General features: G+C 43.7%; 2 protein-coding genes across 6 annotated transcripts in view; one reads left to right on the forward strand and one right to left on the reverse strand.

Annotated features, from left to right (window-relative positions):
* The window catches only part of ANGPTL2 (angiopoietin like 2), a 73,054-nt gene extending 65,918 nt beyond the window's left edge, over nt 1–7,136 (forward strand). The window contains exons 4-5 of the mRNA XM_077484862.1: nt 176–446; nt 3,103–7,136. Of these exons, the coding sequence (XP_077340988.1) occupies nt 176–446; nt 3,103–3,302 (471 nt within the window). The 3' untranslated portion in view covers nt 3,303–7,136. The remainder of the gene's footprint in view (nt 1–175; nt 447–3,102) is intronic.
* The window catches only part of RALGPS1 (Ral GEF with PH domain and SH3 binding motif 1), a 659,487-nt gene that overhangs the window by 383,373 nt on the left and 255,542 nt on the right, over nt 1–20,572 (reverse strand). The gene's annotated exons all lie outside the window — the stretch shown is intronic.

Genomic DNA, 20,572 nt, shown 5'->3' on the forward strand with positions numbered 1-20,572 from the left:
ATTGTTTATAAAACTGAAAATGCAATAGGTGGAAAAGTTATCAGCAGAGAAAAAAAGAGAAAAAATAAAAATATATATATATATTTGGTGCACAACGCCTACTTATTGTGCTCATCCTACATAAAGTACTAAAACGCAGAGTATTAACACCAGCTTCGTTTTTTCCTCCAAACAGCAAGGATTCGGTAACATTGATGGAGAGTATTGGCTCGGACTAGAAAACATCTACTGGCTAACTAATCAAGGCAACTACAAATTACTAGTTACGATGGAAGACTGGCAGGGACGCAAGGTGTTTGCTGAATATGCAAGTTTTCGGCTGGAACCTGAAAGCGAATTTTACAAACTGAGACTCGGCCGTTATAACGGCAATGCTGGGGATTCGTTCACCTGGCATAACGGCAAGCAGTTCACCACCCTGGATAGGGATCACGATGTGTACACAGGTAACCTTTCTATATCATGCTGCTTATACCGTATATACTCGAGTATAAGCCGAGATTTTCAGCCTCTTTTTTGAGGCTGAAAGTGCCCCCCTCGGCTTATACTCGAGTCATCGCTGTCTGCCCGCTCGATCAGCGTGTCGAGCAGACAGACAGCGGCCATTCTATTCAAAAGCCGCGCCTCCGGCTCCGCCTTCGCCTGTGATAGGCGGAACACTGAATTTCCCAGCAGCCTGTGTTCCGCCTATCACGGACATCGTATCATCCTCGTACTACGGACGAGGATGATACGACGTCTGTGATAGGCGGAACACAGGCTGCTGGGAAATTCAGTGTTCCGCCTATCACAGGCGAAGGCGGCGGCGCAGCTTTTGAACTTTACAATGGCCGCCGACGAAGAGGGCACGGGACGGAGGCAAGGGAAGGCACGGCACGGGACGGGACGGGACGGCGGCGGCAAGGCACGGCACGACACGGGACGGATGCAAGGAGGCAAGTCACGGCACGGGACGGAGGCAAGGAGGCAAGGCACGGGACGGAGGCTCGGGACAAAGGTAGGCTGGACACACACACACACACACACACACACACACACACACACACACGGATGGAGACACACACAGGGATGGATGGATGGATGGATGGAGACACACACACACACAGGGATGGATGGATGGATGGATGGAGACACACACACACAGGGATGGATGGATGGATGGATGGAGACACACACACACAGGGATGGATGGATGGATGGACACACACACACACAGGGATGGATGGACGGACACACAGGGATGGACGGACACACAGGGATGGACGGACACACAGGGATGGACGGACACACACACAGGGATGGACAGGCATGTCTCACCCTCGGCTTATACACGAGTCAATAAGTTTGCCAGTTTTTTTGGGGGTAAATTGGGGGCCTCGGCTTATATTCGGGTCGGCCTATACTCGAGTATATACGGTATTCATTCTACATGATGATATATAATATCGAGATCAGTGGCAATAATAAATAACCAATTAACCTTCATTGTGACATCAGCTAAGATGCAACCCAATAACCAAACAAAAGAATCTTGTTAATTTTGTATGTACGTACATATCATTAGGGGATGTTGTGTTATTCAGGGCTGGTTCAGCAGCTCTGGTTCAGTATCGGGCTGAGATCAGCACAGTGATGAAGAGCTGAACTTGGTGGATCCAACTGTTTCATTTTTTTTTTTTTTTAACAAATTTTATTGAGATGTCACAAAGACATCTCATTAAAGAGGAAGTAAAGGCAATAAAAAAAAAACGCAACCTGCAAGGCAAAGGCATAATGAGCTAGTATGCATAGTATACTCGCTCATTATGAATAACTTGCCTGAGAACGAAGCCCCTGAAGCGGTCCTCCGTCTTCATCTTCGCCGCTGCCATGTATCCCGGAGTGACTTCCGGGTTTTGCTGCTCCGGCGATGTGATTCACCGGAGCGGCGATGACGTCACTCCCGCAAATGCGCACGGGAGCCGACACGAGCGGCATATTGCAGTGATCTACGGACTGCCCAGTGCGCCTGCGTGCCGCTGTCTACGGCGCATGTGCGGTGGCTATCTTTTTGTAAATATCTCCTAAACTGTATAGGTTTAGGAGATATTTCTTGGACCTACAGGAAAGTCTTAATCTAGGCTTATCTGTAGGTCAAAGTGGTTTGTAAGGGTTTACAACCACTTTAAGTTCAATTGCTGGCCGCAGTGTGCGACACGGTGGTGTAAACTGGGCACATAGTAGAGAAGACATTTTGCCTTGTCCATGCGGTGAGACTGCTGGAATAGCCACCCAGCACATCTGGTGTGAATATACCATAAGGTATGACCCCAAAGCTGCTTTACTTGACAGCATTTCTGTAATAATCACCTGCAAAATATAAAATAGCTTAGCTCAGTTAGTAACCTTCATAATTTTCCTAGGCAGTTAAACACTATAGCTTGGTCCATGAAATGCCTTTTGTCTACTAATGTGACAGAAAGAGCATCACCAACCTCATTAAGGACTTTGTCAGGTTTTACTGTAGTGTGTGTCCATTGGGTAAGATTTCCAACACTTGTGTGTGTTCACTGGAACGGGAAATAACAGCAAATCTCTCCATGGGGGGCAGGGACAGCAACAAAAACCTCACAGATGTTCAACCTTTCTCACATTATTTCAAATTAAATTTAAAAAAAGTTTTAGTTAGGTTATTTCCAAACAATATAATTAAAAGTTTCTTTCCAGTAGTTAAGTGGTGCTACATACAATGAAATAATTTAACAACTCAAATGTGAAAGTCACAGCTCAAATATACAAAGAATAAAGAAAAAAAAAACATTTAAAAGTAGAGTAGAGTAGTGCACATTTTGTTTCAATAAACAAATTTTCACAAAGAAACAAAGCAAAAAAGCCCAAGAAAAAATATTATAATATAGTACAGCAACAGGGTGTATATTAAAAGTCCCAGATAAATGTATACTTATTTCTAGAAATCCTTTATTCAGTAAAATTTTACTAAAAAACACGCCAAGCTTGCAGCTCAGAATGGTGCCAATAAACTGATGGTCCACAAGTAGTTTGTGTGTAAGTGGTGGTGGTTGACGATTTTATCTCTTGCAAACAATTTGTGTTCTATTTTAGGCAATTGTGCCCACTACCAGAAAGGAGGATGGTGGTACAACGCTTGCGCTCACTCCAACCTCAATGGTGTATGGTACAGAGGAGGGCACTATCGCAGCCGCTACCAAGATGGTGTTTACTGGGCCGAGTTCCGAGGTGGATCCTACTCACTGAAGAAAGTCGTTATGATGATCAGACCCAATCCCAACACGTTCCACTGAATTCAGGACCCATTAACATGAAAAAGCGGAAAAAAAAAGACTCTCCTACCTTGGTAGCACTCCTATGCAGCAGTTTTTGGTTCGGGATGTGCTAGAGAATCTCATGAAATGCGTAGACTGAAACTGTCCCCATCAGTACTGTAAGATGTCTAATGTTTACTTCACCAAGTCCTTTGACATCTCTCAACAAAACAGCCATTTCCTTAACCTCTGTATTCATAAGTCTTACCAAAACTATCTCAGAATACCAAAAGCAGCAAAGAAATCTCAATTTCCATTGAGTTTACATTAATATCCCCCCTTCTAAATCAAGATCGCTCTATAGAAAACACATCTATATATGTCACATATATAGGCCATAGTATAGAACATTTTAAAGTACTATGTACTGCAGCAACCTTTGTATTATCACTTTGTTTTGTTGTTTTTTTGACACAGGACATGACCTCCAATGAATTGATATAGAACAAAACTAGGATGCTATAGAAAGTTACTTTCAATACTTTGTATTATATTCATTTACTGACAATAGCAAAAGACATTTGGCAAAGATGTACGGTTACAAAAAAAAAAGAAAAAAAAAATAAGCATGCAAGGCTACCCAAAACCAATGGGTGCCATTTTTTTTTACTCTCCGGGGACTATTTTGAGGATTCGCTTTACTACGGATTCTCAATAACGTACTGTAAATGTACTGTATCAATCTCCTCACTCCCATTCTGTAAAGTCCTACACAAAAGTGCACAATCAGGGAACTATGGGCTGGTTTATAAAAGAAAAAAAAATGTAGAAGGGAAAACTGTTGTTTCCTGGAACAACCAATTAGTTACATTTGTTTTCTATCCTCTGCTGCAAACCAGCACCTGGAATCTGATTGGTGGCTACAGGTACCACGTATGTTTTCTTTTCCTTCTTTCTTTATAAAACCTCTCTTCTGTTTTGCTATAACCAAAAACTTTACCTGTACAGTATTTAGATGAATATGTAAATATATATTTTTTACAAATACATGACATATGCTACATTCTTACGTCATCTGCATAAAAAGAAAAACATGTCAATTGTGTTCTTAACTTTTTTACTTGTCTGTCATTCTCCCAACACTCTCTTTTCGGATGACTGTTAGAACCAAATAAAAAAAAAAGGAAGGTATCCACCTTTGCAGGCAAACGTTGGGTGCCAAGCAGTAAAAATATTTAATATTTCAGTAGTATCTGAAAAAGGAAAGGGCAACAACTTCCAAGCAGCAAGCCTTTGACAAAAAAACTGCAACTAAAAAACATTGTATGGAAAAACAAAAAAAATTCAAAGATTCCGCTATTCACCTCGTTTGTGTGTAATGCCCCGTACACACGACCGGACTTTTCAACATCAAAAGTCCAATGGAACGATTCCGGCGGACCATTCGATCGTGTGTGGGCTGCAGCGGACTTTTGATTTGCAAAAGTCTGACAGACTTTAGAAATGGAACATGTTTCAAATTTTTCCACCAGAACTCCACCGGACCCAGTTCCTACCGAGAAATCCGCTCATGTGTATGCTGGTCCGACGGACAAAAACCGACGCGAGGGTAGCTATTGGCTACTGGCTATGAACTTCCTTATGCTAGTCCGGTCCTACATCATCACGTTCGAATCCGTCGGACAATTCGATGGTGTGTGGTCTTTATCGGACCTTTGCTGTCGAAAAAGCAGACGGACTTTAGATTTAGAACATGTTTCAAATCTTTCCGGCGGACTCGAGTCCGGTCGAAAAATCCATTCGTGTGTATGCTAGTCCGACGGACGAAAACCAACGCTAGGTCAGCTATTGGCTACTGGCTATGAACTTCCTTATTCTAGTCCGGTCCTACGTCATCACGTTCCAATCCGTCGGACTTTGGTGTGATTGTGTGTGGCCAAGTCCGTTCGTTCGGAAAGTCCGTCAGAACTCCGTCGAAAGTCTGTTGGACCTAGTCCCTTCCCTCGAAAAGTCCGGTCGTGTGTACGTGGCATAAGAAGGATTCCGTTTTTGTTTTTGGAGGGGGGGGGGGGGGTTATGTTCAGCTAGCTGGCTGAATGAAAAGACATTGTGTGACCTTAATAATTAGGTTTTACCCCCCGATTTATTAATCTATACAGCTCTACTAAAAAGCGCGCAGCACTCAAACTAAAAATGACCTTATTATTTGCATCCCCTACAGCTCTGATTTTTGCAGGTGCTTTCTGGAACCAGCATAGAAATCGTTTTTATTGAAAAATATTTTGTAATTGATAGCATTTTGCACCCACTAGTATTAACCATGAAAACAGAAGGCTTATTGCCATAGAGTTACTACTGGATTGGGGGTTGAGGCAAGGAATCACTAAATGACTATTAGGCCCCTTTCACACATGCGGACAGTATGTCCGTATTTCATCCATCCGTTTGCGGATGAAATACGGACATACATGCATCCCTATGGGATAGCGGGTGTCTGCGGATGAACATCCACAGACACCCGCTATCGTCCGCCTCCGCTATTGTCCGATTCTGCAGACGGAGGAAAATCCTATTTTTCTATCCGTCTGCAGAGCAGATCAGATGAACACGGACAGACGGTCCCCCATAGAGGAGAGCGGAGAGCTGACAGGGCGGTCCTCGCACAGTGTGCAGAGACCGCCCTGTCCGCCGCCGGCTCAGCAGGGACAACGGAGCGATCCCCGCTGAGCAAGCGGATCATCAACGGGCGGATCATTACTGATCCGTCCCATGTGAAAGGGGCCTTATGGTTTACAGTGAGTTAAAGCGGGAGTCCGCTGTTTTTTTTTTTTTTTTTAAAGCTAGCGGCTACAAATACTGCAGCTGCTGACTTTTAAAATAGTGACACTTACCCGTCCAGCGCGCCCGCGATGTCGGCACCCGAAGCAGATCTCTCGGGTGCTGCCGCCGCCATCTTGGGTATGGGAAACAGGAAGTGGAGCCTTTCGGCTTCATTTCCCGGTTCCCTACTGTGCTTGCGCGAGTCACGCTGCGCAATAAGGATGGTCCCCGCTGTCTCTGGGATCCGTGTGTTTCCCAGCAGGCGACTTTCGGAAAGGGGCGTAGATTCTGCGGAAAGGGGCGTACCTTCTGCAGAATCTATGCCGGAAGTGGGTGCAGATACCTGTACTGTACAGGTACCTGCACCCCCCCTCCCCCCTGAAAGGTACCAATTGTGGCGCCGGAGGGGGGGAGGATTCCAATGAGCGGAAGGTCCATTTTAGGGTGGACCTCCGCTTTAAATGAATTTTTTCAGCTATGATAAGCATATCGGACATGCAATGAAAGTTATTTTATTTCCCAGAGATCAAAAAAAAACACCTGGGATGCAAGGCTACAGAAAATGAACAGATTCCCCCAGACAGAAGAAGTTGCAGCGTACCACGAGTGATGCGGAGAAGTAGGAGGATCGCCAGCGAAGCGGATCACTGTGTGTAGAAGTGCCCTTTGTTGCTATAGTGCAATAACGTATTTAAAACTTTTTTTTTTGTTAAATGGGGATGGTATGTAGTCTTTTATGACAGAATAGGTGCACTTTAAGTTGTTCAATTCTAGAAATAGTGGAACAACATATATATTGCGATAGAAAGACAGGTTTCGTTTCACCTGCCCACTCTCCAGAGATCCACATTAGGCAATGCAGATCTGCCATACATCGCTCCGGTTCACATTTTGCCACACGGCACTTTTAGACTTTGTCACAAACTGGCACTTCATTATGAATACAAGTTTGTCATCCCATATTGTTTCATATGACAGTTATTTTTATTTTTTCGTGTACTATCAACTGCTTGTTGTAAAGGATTGTCAATAAAAATGGAAAAGAAAATCCTATTTTTTACCAGGCTGTGTTATTTGTCCTGTATGATTGATACAGTCATCGGGTAAATGAGGGGGGTTAAAACTTGTAGGAAGAGTTTGCATTCTCCTCTGACTGTTCTATGAGGCTGCATGACTCCCGGCTCTCTATCTGGAGTCTGGACGGTGCAGATTGGCCCTGTGCTAATCACATGCACCCTCTCAAAAAAAAAACAACAACAACTCTCTAGCACACCAAATTGAGCATGTACAGAGTGCCTCCTAGGGCTCTGTGCTATGCTATTAGCAGATAGATTGGGGACATCAAAAAAAAAAAAGGGAGGATCAGAGAAGACAGGATCAATCAGCCTTTTTACACAATGCCCAGGATTAGCCCTTTAGGTTTCACAGCTAGTATAAAAAGCATGCTTTACTGCATATACAGACTTATTGTACTATTGTGGGTTTAGTAACACTTTAAGCATCTCGTCACCTCAAGAGATTCAAGAAAGGGCATCTACAAAGACTCAAATATTACATTTTCAAGAAAGATTCAGTGTAACAATGAATTCACACACCAAGAAAATCCAGCCAGTGTTGCAACTGCAGACTAAATGATCCAACTTCCCAGACAAAACACAGAAAACCTCCTTTTTGTCGTATTAGTGTAATTTTGCACGTCTTTAGACTTTTGTGGAAAATTTCTTAATTTACTGGAAAACTGTCTATATATATTTTTTTTTTTCAAGAAACCCTGGGCTTGAAGGTTTGAGTTTGGCAGGTCAGCTCGGGATAAAATATCAACATTGAAGGATTCGGAACAGAAGTCTTAAGCTAAACCGTGTATCAAAAATTGCAGGACGCAGATAATGTTTCTCTGGAGAAGGCGGTGCAGGTTTCTGGACAATCTCAGTCCGCGGAGTTGAAACGAGGTAAAAAAAAAAAAAAAAAAAAAAAGTAAAGAGCAATTCAAGAGGACAAGTATAATTAACCACCATAATGATCCACCCGGGGCAAAACATTTTACCTGAATGTACCTGAAGAAAAGCGAAAATACACAACTTGACAGCAGTCAAAATGGAAGCATCTAGAGCTGGTTTCTTCTAGAGCACCTTAACCACATGCCGCCCGCCCTACAGGCAAATGACGGCAGAAAAGTTGTTTCAAAATCCTGACCGTGCGTCACAGGACGTCCTCAGGATTTTGAGCCGTTGCGCGCCCCCAGGGGGCGCGCATCGCGGCGATCGTTGTTGCGGGGTGTCAGTCCTCTGTAAAGAGTCTCCAACGGAGACAGCCCCAGCCCCCCCCCCCACAGTTAGTAACACACCCCTAGGAACAATTAACCCCTACACTGCCACCCCCTGGTTAACCCTTTCACTGCCAGTGTCATTTACACAGAAATCACTGCATTTATATAGCACTGATTGCTGTATAAATGACAATGGTCCCAAAAATGTGTCAAAATGTCCGATGTGTCCGCCGAAATGTCGCTGTCACAATAAAAATCGCTGATCGCCGCCATTACTAGTAAAAAAAAAAAAATAATAAAAAATTATTAATAAAAATGCCATAAAACTATCCCTATTTTGTAAACGCTATAACTTTTGCGCAAACCAATCGCTTATTGCGTTTTTTTTTTTAAACAAAAATATGTAGAAGAATACGCATCGGCCTAAACTGAGGGAAAAAAATGTTTTTTTTTTTAAATATATTTTTGGGGGATATTTATTATAACAAAAAGTAAAAAATAATGCGTTTTTTTTTTCAAAATTGTCGCTCTATTTTTTTTAGCGCAAAAATTAAAAACCGCAGAGGAGATCAAATACCACCAAAAGAAATCTCTATTTGTGGGAAAAAAAGGACGTCAATTTTGTTTGGGAGCCACGTTGCACGACCGCGCAATTGTCAGTTAAAGTGATGCAGTGCCGAATCGCAAAAAGTGGTCTGGTCTTTGACCAGCAAAATGGTCCGGTCTGTAAGTGGCTAGAGACACTGGGATTGACTTAGTAAAGGAAAATAGGCCACACACTTTGCAAGGGAATTTTTCCTTTAGATAAGTGAATGAGATGAAACTCTGCTGACTTCTCATGTCCAATCATGCGCAACCCTAATTCCTAGCCCCATTTTTTTTTTTTCTTCCTTAATTGTGATTGAGTATTCTTTGCAATGTGAATTTCCACCACATTCACTAAGCTAAGGGAAAAGTGCTTTTTAGTCATTTTGGCACACTTGCAACACTAGCCATTGGGGGTATTTCCCCCTTACTTTGTGCCCTGAATAAAAGGAACAAGGCGTGATGTAAAATCTCTCCAATAGGGACACAGAGAGCAACCAAAAACCTTGTTTTTGGTGAGGAAGAGTTTCAGTCTATGTGGTATTTATTGGCATATCTGCTTCCTGACCCAGTGACCCCCGCTCTCGTGACTCTATTTCCTGGTGTCACAGATCTTCAAAGGGCAGAGATTTCTTTCCAGCAGACAGCAAAAAAAAAACAGAAGTTGTAACCCTATTCCATTCTATTGAAAATTAACAAAATTTTTGGGCAGGAGTTGTCCTAAACCCGAGCACTCATCCTTACACTAAATCTTAATCCCACAACACAACCTTACAACAGCTATAATCCTAACACCAATATTACTTTAGAACCAACACTTGTCTGGTGCCAAAGAAATCTGTCCCATAACAAAGAAATCTGTCCCATAACATATTCAGCGGCATATTCAACATAACATAAGCAGGCCCCTCCCCCCTTCAGTCTATTATGAATTCTGCTGCTGGACTAATACACCTCACTAATCGTTCCGTGACTGCCGCCCCTCTCTGCCAATCCCTTCACTGGCTTCCCCTCCCCCACCGTGTAAAATTCAAAATTCTAACCACAACATACAAAGCCATCCACAACCTCGCCCCCCCCCCCATCTACATCACCAACCTCATCTGCAGATATCACCCAAATCGTCCCCTCCGCTCCTCCGAGGACCTCCTGCTTTCTAGCTCCCTTGTTACCTCCTCTCATGCTCGCCTTCAAGACTTCTCCAGAGCCTCTCCCATCCTCTGGAACTCCCTGCCCCAGTCTGTCCGATCAGCCCCTACCCTGTCCACCTTTAAGTGCTCACGCACATGGACATTTTAAAAAACTGTCTGCAAAGCTAGCTCTGACACCTGGAAAAATCGGCGTTAAAAACAAGATTTTTACCACGTTTTGCATTGGCGTTTTTGCGCTTTTTTTAGCATTAAGTATCGTTTTTTAAAGAAACACATCTCTTGGCTATAGCACTCCCAAATTTCCCACAATGCCACAGAAAACAAAGAAAATATGTTACGCATTTATGCGCGTTTTTACAGCTCTAGCTCCGCGCCACGGAACGCACTGGTCCTGGGTTTTTTTTACAGCTTAAAAACGCCTATGCCATTTGCAGCTCAAAAACACCTAGGTGGGCATGAAGCCATAGACTAACATGGACAGCCGTTTTTAAGCTGCAAAAAAAGCTCAAAAAAGCGGCTGTAAAAACGTCCGTGTGCATGGGGCCTAAGAGTTCCCTGAAAACTCATTTATTCAGGGAAGTCTATCCCACACCCACCTAACTGTCCCCGAGCCACCCCCATCAAATCATTTTCTGCAGCTATTACCTTTTGTACCACCACCCCCTCCTTTTTAGAATGTAAGCTCTACGGGCCGGGCCCTCCTGTACCTTTTGTATTGTACTATAATTGTGTTGTCCCCCCTGTACATTGTAAAGCGCTGTGTAAACTGTTGGCGCTATATAAATCATTAATAATAATATTCATAACAAAGAATAGGCATCACCTGAAAATTATGTTCCAAAACACTGGCACAACATGGCAAAATAACAAATGTGCTGAATACAATGTATCCGACTACTGAGATGCTCAGGAAATAAGAATATTGCCAACCAGATTTATTTATGAAGAGGGACACACAAGAGGAATGGCAATAAAAAAATTCTTCAGCCAATCGAGTTTAAATGGAAACGTTACATATTTGACAGGAGTTCTCTGACTAGAAAGGGTCTAAAATAAGACACCCATAAAACAGGGGTTTTGGCTCCCTGCCCGGAAGTCCTGGACTTCTTTTTTTCACATGAAAAAGATTCCCATCTAAAAGCTTCTATATACCAACAGAAAATGCAGACAGGTCCAAACTCCAAACTCTAAACTGTTTTTCTAGTCACTGCAACCAAAAAAATAAGTTCAGGTGGTGACATCTTGGCAGTTCTATGGTGCCCATCATTTCTGGCATAAGAACCATCTGCATTTATCAACACCATAAATAAAAGGTTGTATGATGTAATATGGAGAGGGTAAAATAAGAACATAAAAAAAAAGGTAAGGCATACAAAGTGTAAATATTTATAATAAATGATGCCGATGGTATGTTAAGAACAGGAAACCCAAGAAAATCCAATCTTACAGGATAAATAAATTGTATTTTTAGAGAGAGTGATCGACCGAGTCATTATTGCCCAGTTTATCGGGAAGACATTTTTCGATCTTCACTTGCTTATTGTTCTATATTTTTATGTTTGTATCTCCCCCAGTCTCTTTAGTGGCTATATGTCAGACAGAACGGTTCACAGAGATATTAAACAACCGCTGAAATGAAAGCGCATACAAACAGGCTCCGAGGAGGATATTTTATTAGAGGATTATTAGGAGTCGTATTGAAAAGAAGCAACAAAGCACAATTTGGACTACCCTGAATACATATAGAATTACACACTATATATAGAAAAGTGTTTTCTTCTAAGCCACAAGCACATATGAGTACTCTGTTAGGCTGGATTCACACCTTTGGGGCATTTTTTGTGCTTTTTTGCATTTTTCAGATTTGCACTACAGAACACGTTCCATAGGAAACCATGGTAAATGGACTACAGTGCAAATCTGCAAAATGCAAAAAGCACTAAAACTGCCCTAGGTGTGAATCCAGCCAAAGACTTTTCATGAGTAGGATATGGCCACTGATAAGGCAGTAGAGCTGGTCCTTCTGAGGGCGTCTGTACTACCTAATCACTAAAATTGACCCCCACAGCTGGCTTCTTCTCTTTTTCTTCCTGCAGGCTTTCAGCTGCTGCAGAAGGAGCCACAGGGGGATTGGTTCCAAAACCTGTCCCCCAGACCCCTGTAGCTCTGATGACACTGTGTGCCCCACCCCAGAATTGTCAGCTTCTCCTCCACTACCACCCGTCGACTGTAGCTTCCGTGGGGCACAGGAGGATCAAGTCCTCCTGTGTGAGCAGGGGAGGGTCAATATATACCGTATTTATCGGCATATAACACACAATTTTTCCCCTTAAAAGCAGGGGAAAATCGCGGGTGCGTGTTATACACCGATCCCCCACAATTCTGAGCCTCTGGGCGGCTTTCTGCCGCCTTCGGCTCTTCTTGGCGGCTTCCGGCCGTTCTCTATAAACAAAAATAGAGCGACAATTTTGAAAAAAACACGCATAATTTTTTTACTTTTTGTTATAATAAATATCCCCCAAAAATATATAAAAAAAAAAAATTTTCCCTCAGTTTAGGCCGATACGTATTCTTCTACATATTTTTGGTAAAAAAAAATCTCAATAAGTGATTATTGATTGGTTTGCGCAAAAGTCACAGCGTTTACAAAATAGGGGATAGTTTTATGGCATTTTTATTAATAATTTTTTTTTTACTAGTAATGGCGGCGATCAGCGATTTTTATTGTGACTGCGACATTGTGGCGGACACATCGGACATTTTTGACACATTTTTGGGACCATTGTCATTTATACAGCAATCAGTGCTATACAAATGCAGTGATTCCTGTGTAAATGACACTGGCAGTGAAGGGGTTAACCAGGGGGTGGCAGTGTAGGGGTTAAGTGTTCCTAGGGGTGTGTTACTAACAGTTGGGGGCTGGGCTTTGTGTTAGTGAGCACTGATCTCTGCTCCAATCACATGGAGCAGATATCAGCATCACTAGTTGCTAGGCAGAACGGCTCCAGCCGGCTCGTGAGACTCACGGGGGTCCTGACCGACACGCGACATGAAATTAATTTGCCCGCATAACGTAACATGCAATGCACTACTTCGGGGGGGGGGGGGGGGCTTAAACAAAACACAAAGACATGACACTCAATAAATACAAATCTGCCTTAAAGCCGGATGCCAAACTCCAATAATGATTCACTTAAATTTTTGGGGGTTTTAGATTTTTAGATTTGGAAATGTTTGAGGAACACACTTCTATCAGGACATCGCCCTTCAAAACCACAAAGCCTGGATGTAAATTGATTCATACAAACAATAGAACGCTGGACAGCTAGAGGGCTGGAGGAGATTCTGCAAACTGAAAGATTTCACCTTTTCTGAAGTAGTGTCAAAAAGTGAACTGCCAATATTTTTAGGCCACTTTCACGCTGATGCGCGGTCTGCGTTGACGGTAAAGCTTTGCTGTTGTTCTAGCGGCGCTTTTAACACCCCACCCTCCGCTAGCAGCCGTACACTGTACACTGCTCCTGCACCACCCCAAAGGTGCTGCTTGCAGGACCTTTTTTCCGATCCCGCAACCGAACCGCCCCAGTGTGAAAGCAGTCTGCCTTTCCCACTGGGGCTGCAGAAGAGGCCGTTTACAGGCGCTTTTAGTGCTAAAACGCCTCAGTGTGAAAATGGCCTTAAAGAAATTATTTTTCCCTCTCCTTCTTCCCCTTCTAGGCTTTTTACATACCACCTGTAGCCTGACCTTAAGGGCACTTTTACACTGAGGCGGTAGGGGCATCGGTGGTAAAGCGTAGCTATTTTTAGCGTCACTATCATTGTCTTAGCGGTGCTTTTTGGCTGCTAGTGGGGCGCTTTTAACCCCTGCTAGCAGCCGATGAAGGGGTTAATAGCGCCACTGCCGAAGCGCTTTGCTGGCACTGCCCATTGATTTGTATACACCTCTCCTAAAGCGCCCAAAGATGCTGCTTGCAGGACTTTTTTTTTTAACATCCCGCAAGTGCACCGCTCCAGTGTGAGAGCACTCGGGCTTTCACACTGGAGTGACAGGAGAGACACTTAAATGCCTGTAAAGAGCCTCAGTGTGAAAGTAGCCTTAAAGCGGAGGTCCACCCTAAAGTGGACCTTCTGCTCATCGGAACCCTCCCCCCCTCCGGCGCCACAATTGGCACCTTTCAGGGGGGAGGGGGGTGCAGATACCTGTACAGTACAGGTATTCTGCACCCACTTCTGGGATAGCTCTCTGTGGAAAGGGGTGTAGATTACGCCCCTTTCCGCAAGTGCCTCGCTGCCTGCTGGGAAACACACAGATCCCAGAGGCAGCGGGGACCGTCCTTATTGCGCAGCCCGATTTGCGCATGCATAGTAGGGAACCGGGAAATGAAGCCGAAAGGCTCCATTTCCTGATTCCCATACCCAAGATGGCGGTGGCAGCACCCGACAGATGATCTAGAGATCGGCTTCAGGTGCCGACATCGCGGGCGCGCTGGACAGGTAAGTGTCACTATTTTAAAAGTCAGCAGCTGCAGTATTTGTAGCTGCTGGCTTTTAAAAAAAAAAAAAACGCGGAGTCCCGGCGGACTCCCACTTTAAACTTCCAGGACATTGCTAAGCGGGGCCCAACTCTTACTTTCCACCTTCACCATCCCAGGAGGGAACTCTCAAGCTTTAAAGAGGAAGTAAACCCTGATGACTTTACTTCCTCTTTCATTCCTTGCAAAGGTAAAGCATAATGGACTACTATGCATCGCATCGCATCGCATAGTAGTCCATTATGTGTCACTTACCTGACACAGGAGCCAGCGATGTCACCGCTGTCCCCTGTAGTCCGGCGCATCCATCTTCTCGGTGGGTCTCGCTACTCCGCCGCTGTCATTCGGTGAAGCTGCGAAGACGCCACTCCCGCGCATGCACACGGGAGCCGCCAAGCGCGGCATATTCGCCGTTGACGGTGCCGCGCTCAGTGCGCCGGCACAGCAGTACCTGTCTTTCGGCAAATACCTCCTAAACCGTGTAGGTTTAGGAGATATTTCTTTTACCTACAGGTAAGACTTAATATAGGCTTACCTGTAGGTCAAAGTGTGTTGTAAGGGTTTACATCCACTTTAAAGCCACATAAAATATAAACTATATACTTTATCACTAGGCATCTGCACTGCCTGCCACTGGGAGAGTTGGACAAGAGTAGGATAGATCCATTAATGTATCTCTAACAGCTGAGGTTAATTAAAAAAAACAAAAACATTTTTTGGGAACATCGAGTTGGTGGATCTTAATGAGGAAGGATATGTCTGAAAAATCGGAGAACTTTGGTGGACAATCCATAGGGAGGTACGGAAACATAAATGTTTATTTAAAATTCCAGCAAGATTACAACTTCACTTTGCTGTTCTCAAGCATTCAGTAGAATACAGCAGCCGCCAATTCTGAAATACAAAAACCTCGAAAGTGGAAGCTAAGAAAGAGAAGTTATAATTATGACATGAATTGTGAGGTCCTAAAACCAGCAGACATTCCAACGCTGTATAATTTACAGCTCCAGATCATGTTGGGGAAAACACCAGTCTTGCTGACATTGCACTTTTCCAATCAGTTGTGGAAACCCTCAAAAACAATTCCAAAATTCAACCATTTTGAGTTTTTAGATCCTTGACATAAACCCTTAAAATTAAAAATAAAATAAAAGATGGCCGGCTGACACAAAGAAAAAAAAAAATCAGTTTGGATATATATTGTTATTTTTTTGCGATAAAATCAATAAATAAAATCCATAACATCTTTGTAAAAATGTCACAATTTATTTTACAATGTTAACTGGAATTTTCCAATCTGAGTTCAGATCAAACTCTTAGCCCTTGTACACACGGTCGGACATTCCGACGGAAAATGTCCGATCGGAGCGCGCTGTCGGATAATCCGACCGTGTGTGGGCTTCATCGGACTGTTTCCGTCGGAATATGCAGCCTACAAAGTTTTAGAGCTGGGCTATAAAATTTTCCCCCAACATGATCCGATGGGACTTTGTCCGATCGTTTTTAGAGAATTCCGATCGGACAAAGTGCCACGCATGCTCAGATCAAATTCCTACACCAAAGCTATTGGCTACTAGCCTGAATGTAGTCCCATCGTAACGAAATAACGTCATCACGTTACGAACAATCGGATATTCAGACAACTTTGTCCGACCGTGTGTATGCAACAACAGTTTTGGACAAAATCCGACGGATTTTGTTGTCGGAATGTCCGACCCGTGTGTACAAGGGCTAACATGTATAGTAAAAATGGATGCATTGGAACTCTTAACAGTCAAAATGCTTTCCGTTTTCTCTTCAGCTAGTTGGTGGTTTTCACCCTTCCAAACAGCACAGCCAGGTTGGCCAATTCATATTATTACAGATTAGCAATACAGCCGTTTCACCTGCTGCCTACTAATTTGACATCAAAGGATTTTTCTTAAATTTGATTTGGTTATCTCTTCCAGTCTTAAAGCGGGACTGTACTGGGAAAAAAAATATTAAAAGCCAGCAGCTATAAATACTACAGCTGCTGACTTTTAATAAATGGACACTCACCTGTCCCGGGTTCCAGCGATGCCGAGGCCGATTGATCGCTCGGCTCTCAGCTGCTGCCACCACCATTCTAGGTGAGGGAATCAGAAAGTGAAGCGAATCGGCTTCACTTCCCGGTTCCCTACTGCGCATGCGCGAGTCGCACAGCGCAATAGGAATTGTCCGCGCTGTCTCTGGGACCAAAGTGTGTCCCAGCAGACAGTGCGCCGGGACAGGAAGAGGCATAGACTCCCGTGGGAGTCTATGCCCGGAAGTGGGTGTAAATGCCTGTCTTTGACAGGTATCTCCACCCCCCTCCCCCCTGAAAGGTGCCAATTGTGACACCGGAGGGGGGGAGGGTTCCGATCAGCGGAAGTTCCACTTTAGGGTGGAACCCCACTTTAAGCTGCTCCTACAGCTGTAACGTTTAGGTAGAAAACAGTTTTTTGCATGATCCTTCAATTATCTAAGAGCTATAGGAGATATTTCAACAATCGGTTTCAACCAGAGCGAGCACATGAAAAAAAATAAAAAATCAAAGGACAAGGGGATTGATACATTTTGTTGAATCTAGTGGAACAAATTTCTAATTGCTGAAGAAAAAATCCTAACTTGTCTTGTGGGCAGACACTTGTCAAAATTGATCTTGAAGTAGAAATGGTGGAACGAGAGATTTTTCTACTTTCTCATCTGAAGGTAATTGTACACTTGTAAGGCCAGCACTACAGTTACAAAAAACAAAGAAGCATTAATAAGTCAGTAAGGTCATCTCTTCCAGCCTTAGGCAGGCCAAAGACCATGCAAATTGTTTTCCTAAAGAAATCAACACAGACAGTGCTGACAGGGGAATTCCCTCTTGCCGAGACATTGCCTTCTCCCCTCGGGTCGCCCTCCCCAGGAGAAGACAATGATTATTGCTAGCGGCAGCGATTAATCACAAGTGAATCCGGCAGGCTGGTCGTATCCAAGTTGATTGATCAATCAATAAACTGGGTACATTCAGCCTGCCCAGTACATGGTTCGAATCTCAGCTGGACGAGATTTGAACTGTCTATGGCTGGCCACATTGTTGCTTATGTTCAACCAGCGGGCTGAATGAATAAAGAAAACTAGCATATTCCTCCAACCGCACTGTTCGCTCTCAGATTAACCTGATCAGTGGCTACAGCTGCTGACCGACAGAAGATTTTTTTTTAACATAGAACAACAAATAATTGTCTTCTGCAGAGCGGGGAAGCCCACACACTGATCAAAATTAAGCCGGTCCAGCAGGGAATTTTGGTCAGTGTATAGCCAGCTTAAGCCCTGCAGGGAACCACATCGATAGGCCATCAAAATCTTTTAAAATGGTTGTAAACCCTCCCCCACAACTTTGTCCCATGTAAATCGGCATAAAAAACCCCTAATGAACACGGCTTGTAGATATCTCCTTACTTGCTTAGTATTGTTGTAATCCTTGTTGTTCTGTAGAATGAAGTCACTGAGCATGCCCAGATCTCCCCTGATTTAAGGCACACTCTCTATGTCTTATCTGTTATCAGGACTTCCTACGGCACAACACTGAACTCTGCTAATCACTCAGAGCTTCATCCTACACACCATGTGACCTCACATACAGTCTAAACTTGGCCATTACTGCAGTCTTATCAGCTGAAGTTGATAAGTCTGACAAAGGGAAACATTAGACATAGGCACAAGTAAATACTATGAAATAAACAAGTCAGCTATGAACAGGGAAGCAGGGTTGCCATAGAAATGTTGGATTGAGAAGGAGGCTTGGTTAACAGTACATGAAGTGCTCAATGTAAGGGCGGAAATACCCTCTACTGTGGACTCAGAAAACAATACTTAAGATGGCGCTGCCTAACCCCTGGAAACACATTTTTCAAAGTTTCTTTAAACAGTAAGTAATATGCGATTTGGGCTGATTACAGTGGCTATAGTCTGATAATTACTTATTATAATGGACTAAATGAAAAGAAGCATCAGAGTGGGAGAGTTTACTTCCTCTTTAACTAGAACATTTTGACATCTGTTTTATAAGGCCTCATGTACACGGGCTTATGGAAATAAACAGCACTTTTTCTGCCAGAATTTGGCAGAAAAATTGCCTCTAAGGTTTACAATATGTATGCGCGTAAGTTGTGGGGACCCCTAATAGTAAAATTATTTTCGTGGCGTGGGTTGTCAAGCACCCAAGGCAAGACAAGTAACGAACCCACGGACATTTAGCGGTCCCTGAGTCCCTTCCACTCGTACAGTATTAAAAACCCCTTATTGTACATTTTAGGATGTACCGCTCTCTTTGTTCTCCTTTCTTTCCCTTTTATCTCTCCCTTTCCCAATTTCTTGTTTTTTTCCCCCATCCCTCTCTCTATCCGTCCTTCTTGCTCTCTTATTCTTTCTCTCCCTTTTTCTTTGTTCTCCCCCCGCTTTTCCTCTCCCTTCCACGTATTCTCTATTTTTATTTGTTCTTCTCTTGTTGGGGGGGTGGAGGGAATGGGATGAGTGGCAGCACTGGTGGGGGGAATGGGATGAGTGGCAGTGCTGGTGGGGGGTGGGATCAGTGGCAGCGCTGGTGGGGGGTGGGATCAGTGGCAGTGCTGGTGGGGGGTGGGATCAGTGGCAGTGCTGGTGGGGGGTGGGATCAGTGGCAGTGATGGGGGGGTGTTCTGATCAGACAAATTAGGTGCTCTTGATCAAGGTAATTTGCTCATCTGAGAACTGTAGTGAGAATTTTTAATGCATTTAATGCATTTAATCACAGGTAGCGACACCTATTGCAAAATCAGGAGATAGGGTCTCCTCCAGCCCCTCCCACTTCACATTCCTCACCAGTCAGCTGACCTCTAGTCTCCGACCCCCCCCCCACAACGCATGCCGTTAAGTGAATGGGTGGTTGCGAGCTCCAGGAAAAGCCCTGCTGGGCGGCCGCAAAAAAGCTGGGGGAGAGGTGCAGGCTTCAGGAACCGCCCAGGATTCAGTGACCCCTGGCAAATTGTCATTCGACCCCCAGGTTGAGAACCACTGGCGTATGGTGTTCGAGTATAAATGCATTCTACTGGCCAGAAAATAACCACTGGAATACATTCACGCGCATACAGCAGGTTTACGCATTTTGTGCTTAAGAGCTCGTCTCAGAACACGACTTTGGTGTCTTTTTCTGCCTGTAAATGCTCTTCTTCAAATATATAGCCACAAAGGATAACGTAGGGGTGCTTTTACAGTTTGAAAAAAAAAAGAAACTTTGAAAGCCTGTATAAGCGGCAACTTTTAAGCTCTGTGTCCGTGAGGTCTTAATAGCCCCCATACCTGACAAACACCCAGTTCCAATTAACTCATCCACATCTGTTTGTGAACTTCACAAAAATCTGTTCTGTAAATCGAGTTGAGATTTATGCTTATTGGTGCGCTAACATTGCCTCTGTGCACATAAAGATAAAGCCAGTACATCAAATTCGCCAGCAAAGAATGCTTACACATATGGCAGAGTTTGCATTGGGAAATCAGGGACACAAAACTGCACTCTTAAAAGCCCAACTGTGAAACACAGGCATTCATTCCAGACCGGAAGAACACCAACTACTAAAATACCATGTCATGAAACCACATTCACTTTAAAGCTGGGAAATTCCACAATATTGACCCACACTATGTTTCAGTAATGTACAACCAGATCAGTTACTGGAAGGAAAGATGCAGGAAGCAGTAATATCGCCACACATGCGCAGGACAAGCTACATTTTATTACCATAAAATGTAACCACTTTTCAATTTTTATTGGCTGATCCATATGCCCTTACAAGTAGTACTCAGTGTTTGTATTGTTGCAGTAAGCATTCATTCTGAATGGTTATGACTCTTTTACAATTAAGTGGTAAAGAGCCACTTGTGGCCTAGCAATATGTACAATATAGCCACGTAAACCATTTTGTTCCA

Source organism: Lithobates pipiens, unplaced genomic scaffold, assembly GCF_037356315.1.
Source record: "Lithobates pipiens isolate NorthernLeopardFrog02 unplaced genomic scaffold, aLitPip1_a1.2 Scaffold_166, whole genome shotgun sequence".
Taxonomy (NCBI): Eukaryota; Metazoa; Chordata; class Amphibia; order Anura; family Ranidae; genus Lithobates; species Lithobates pipiens.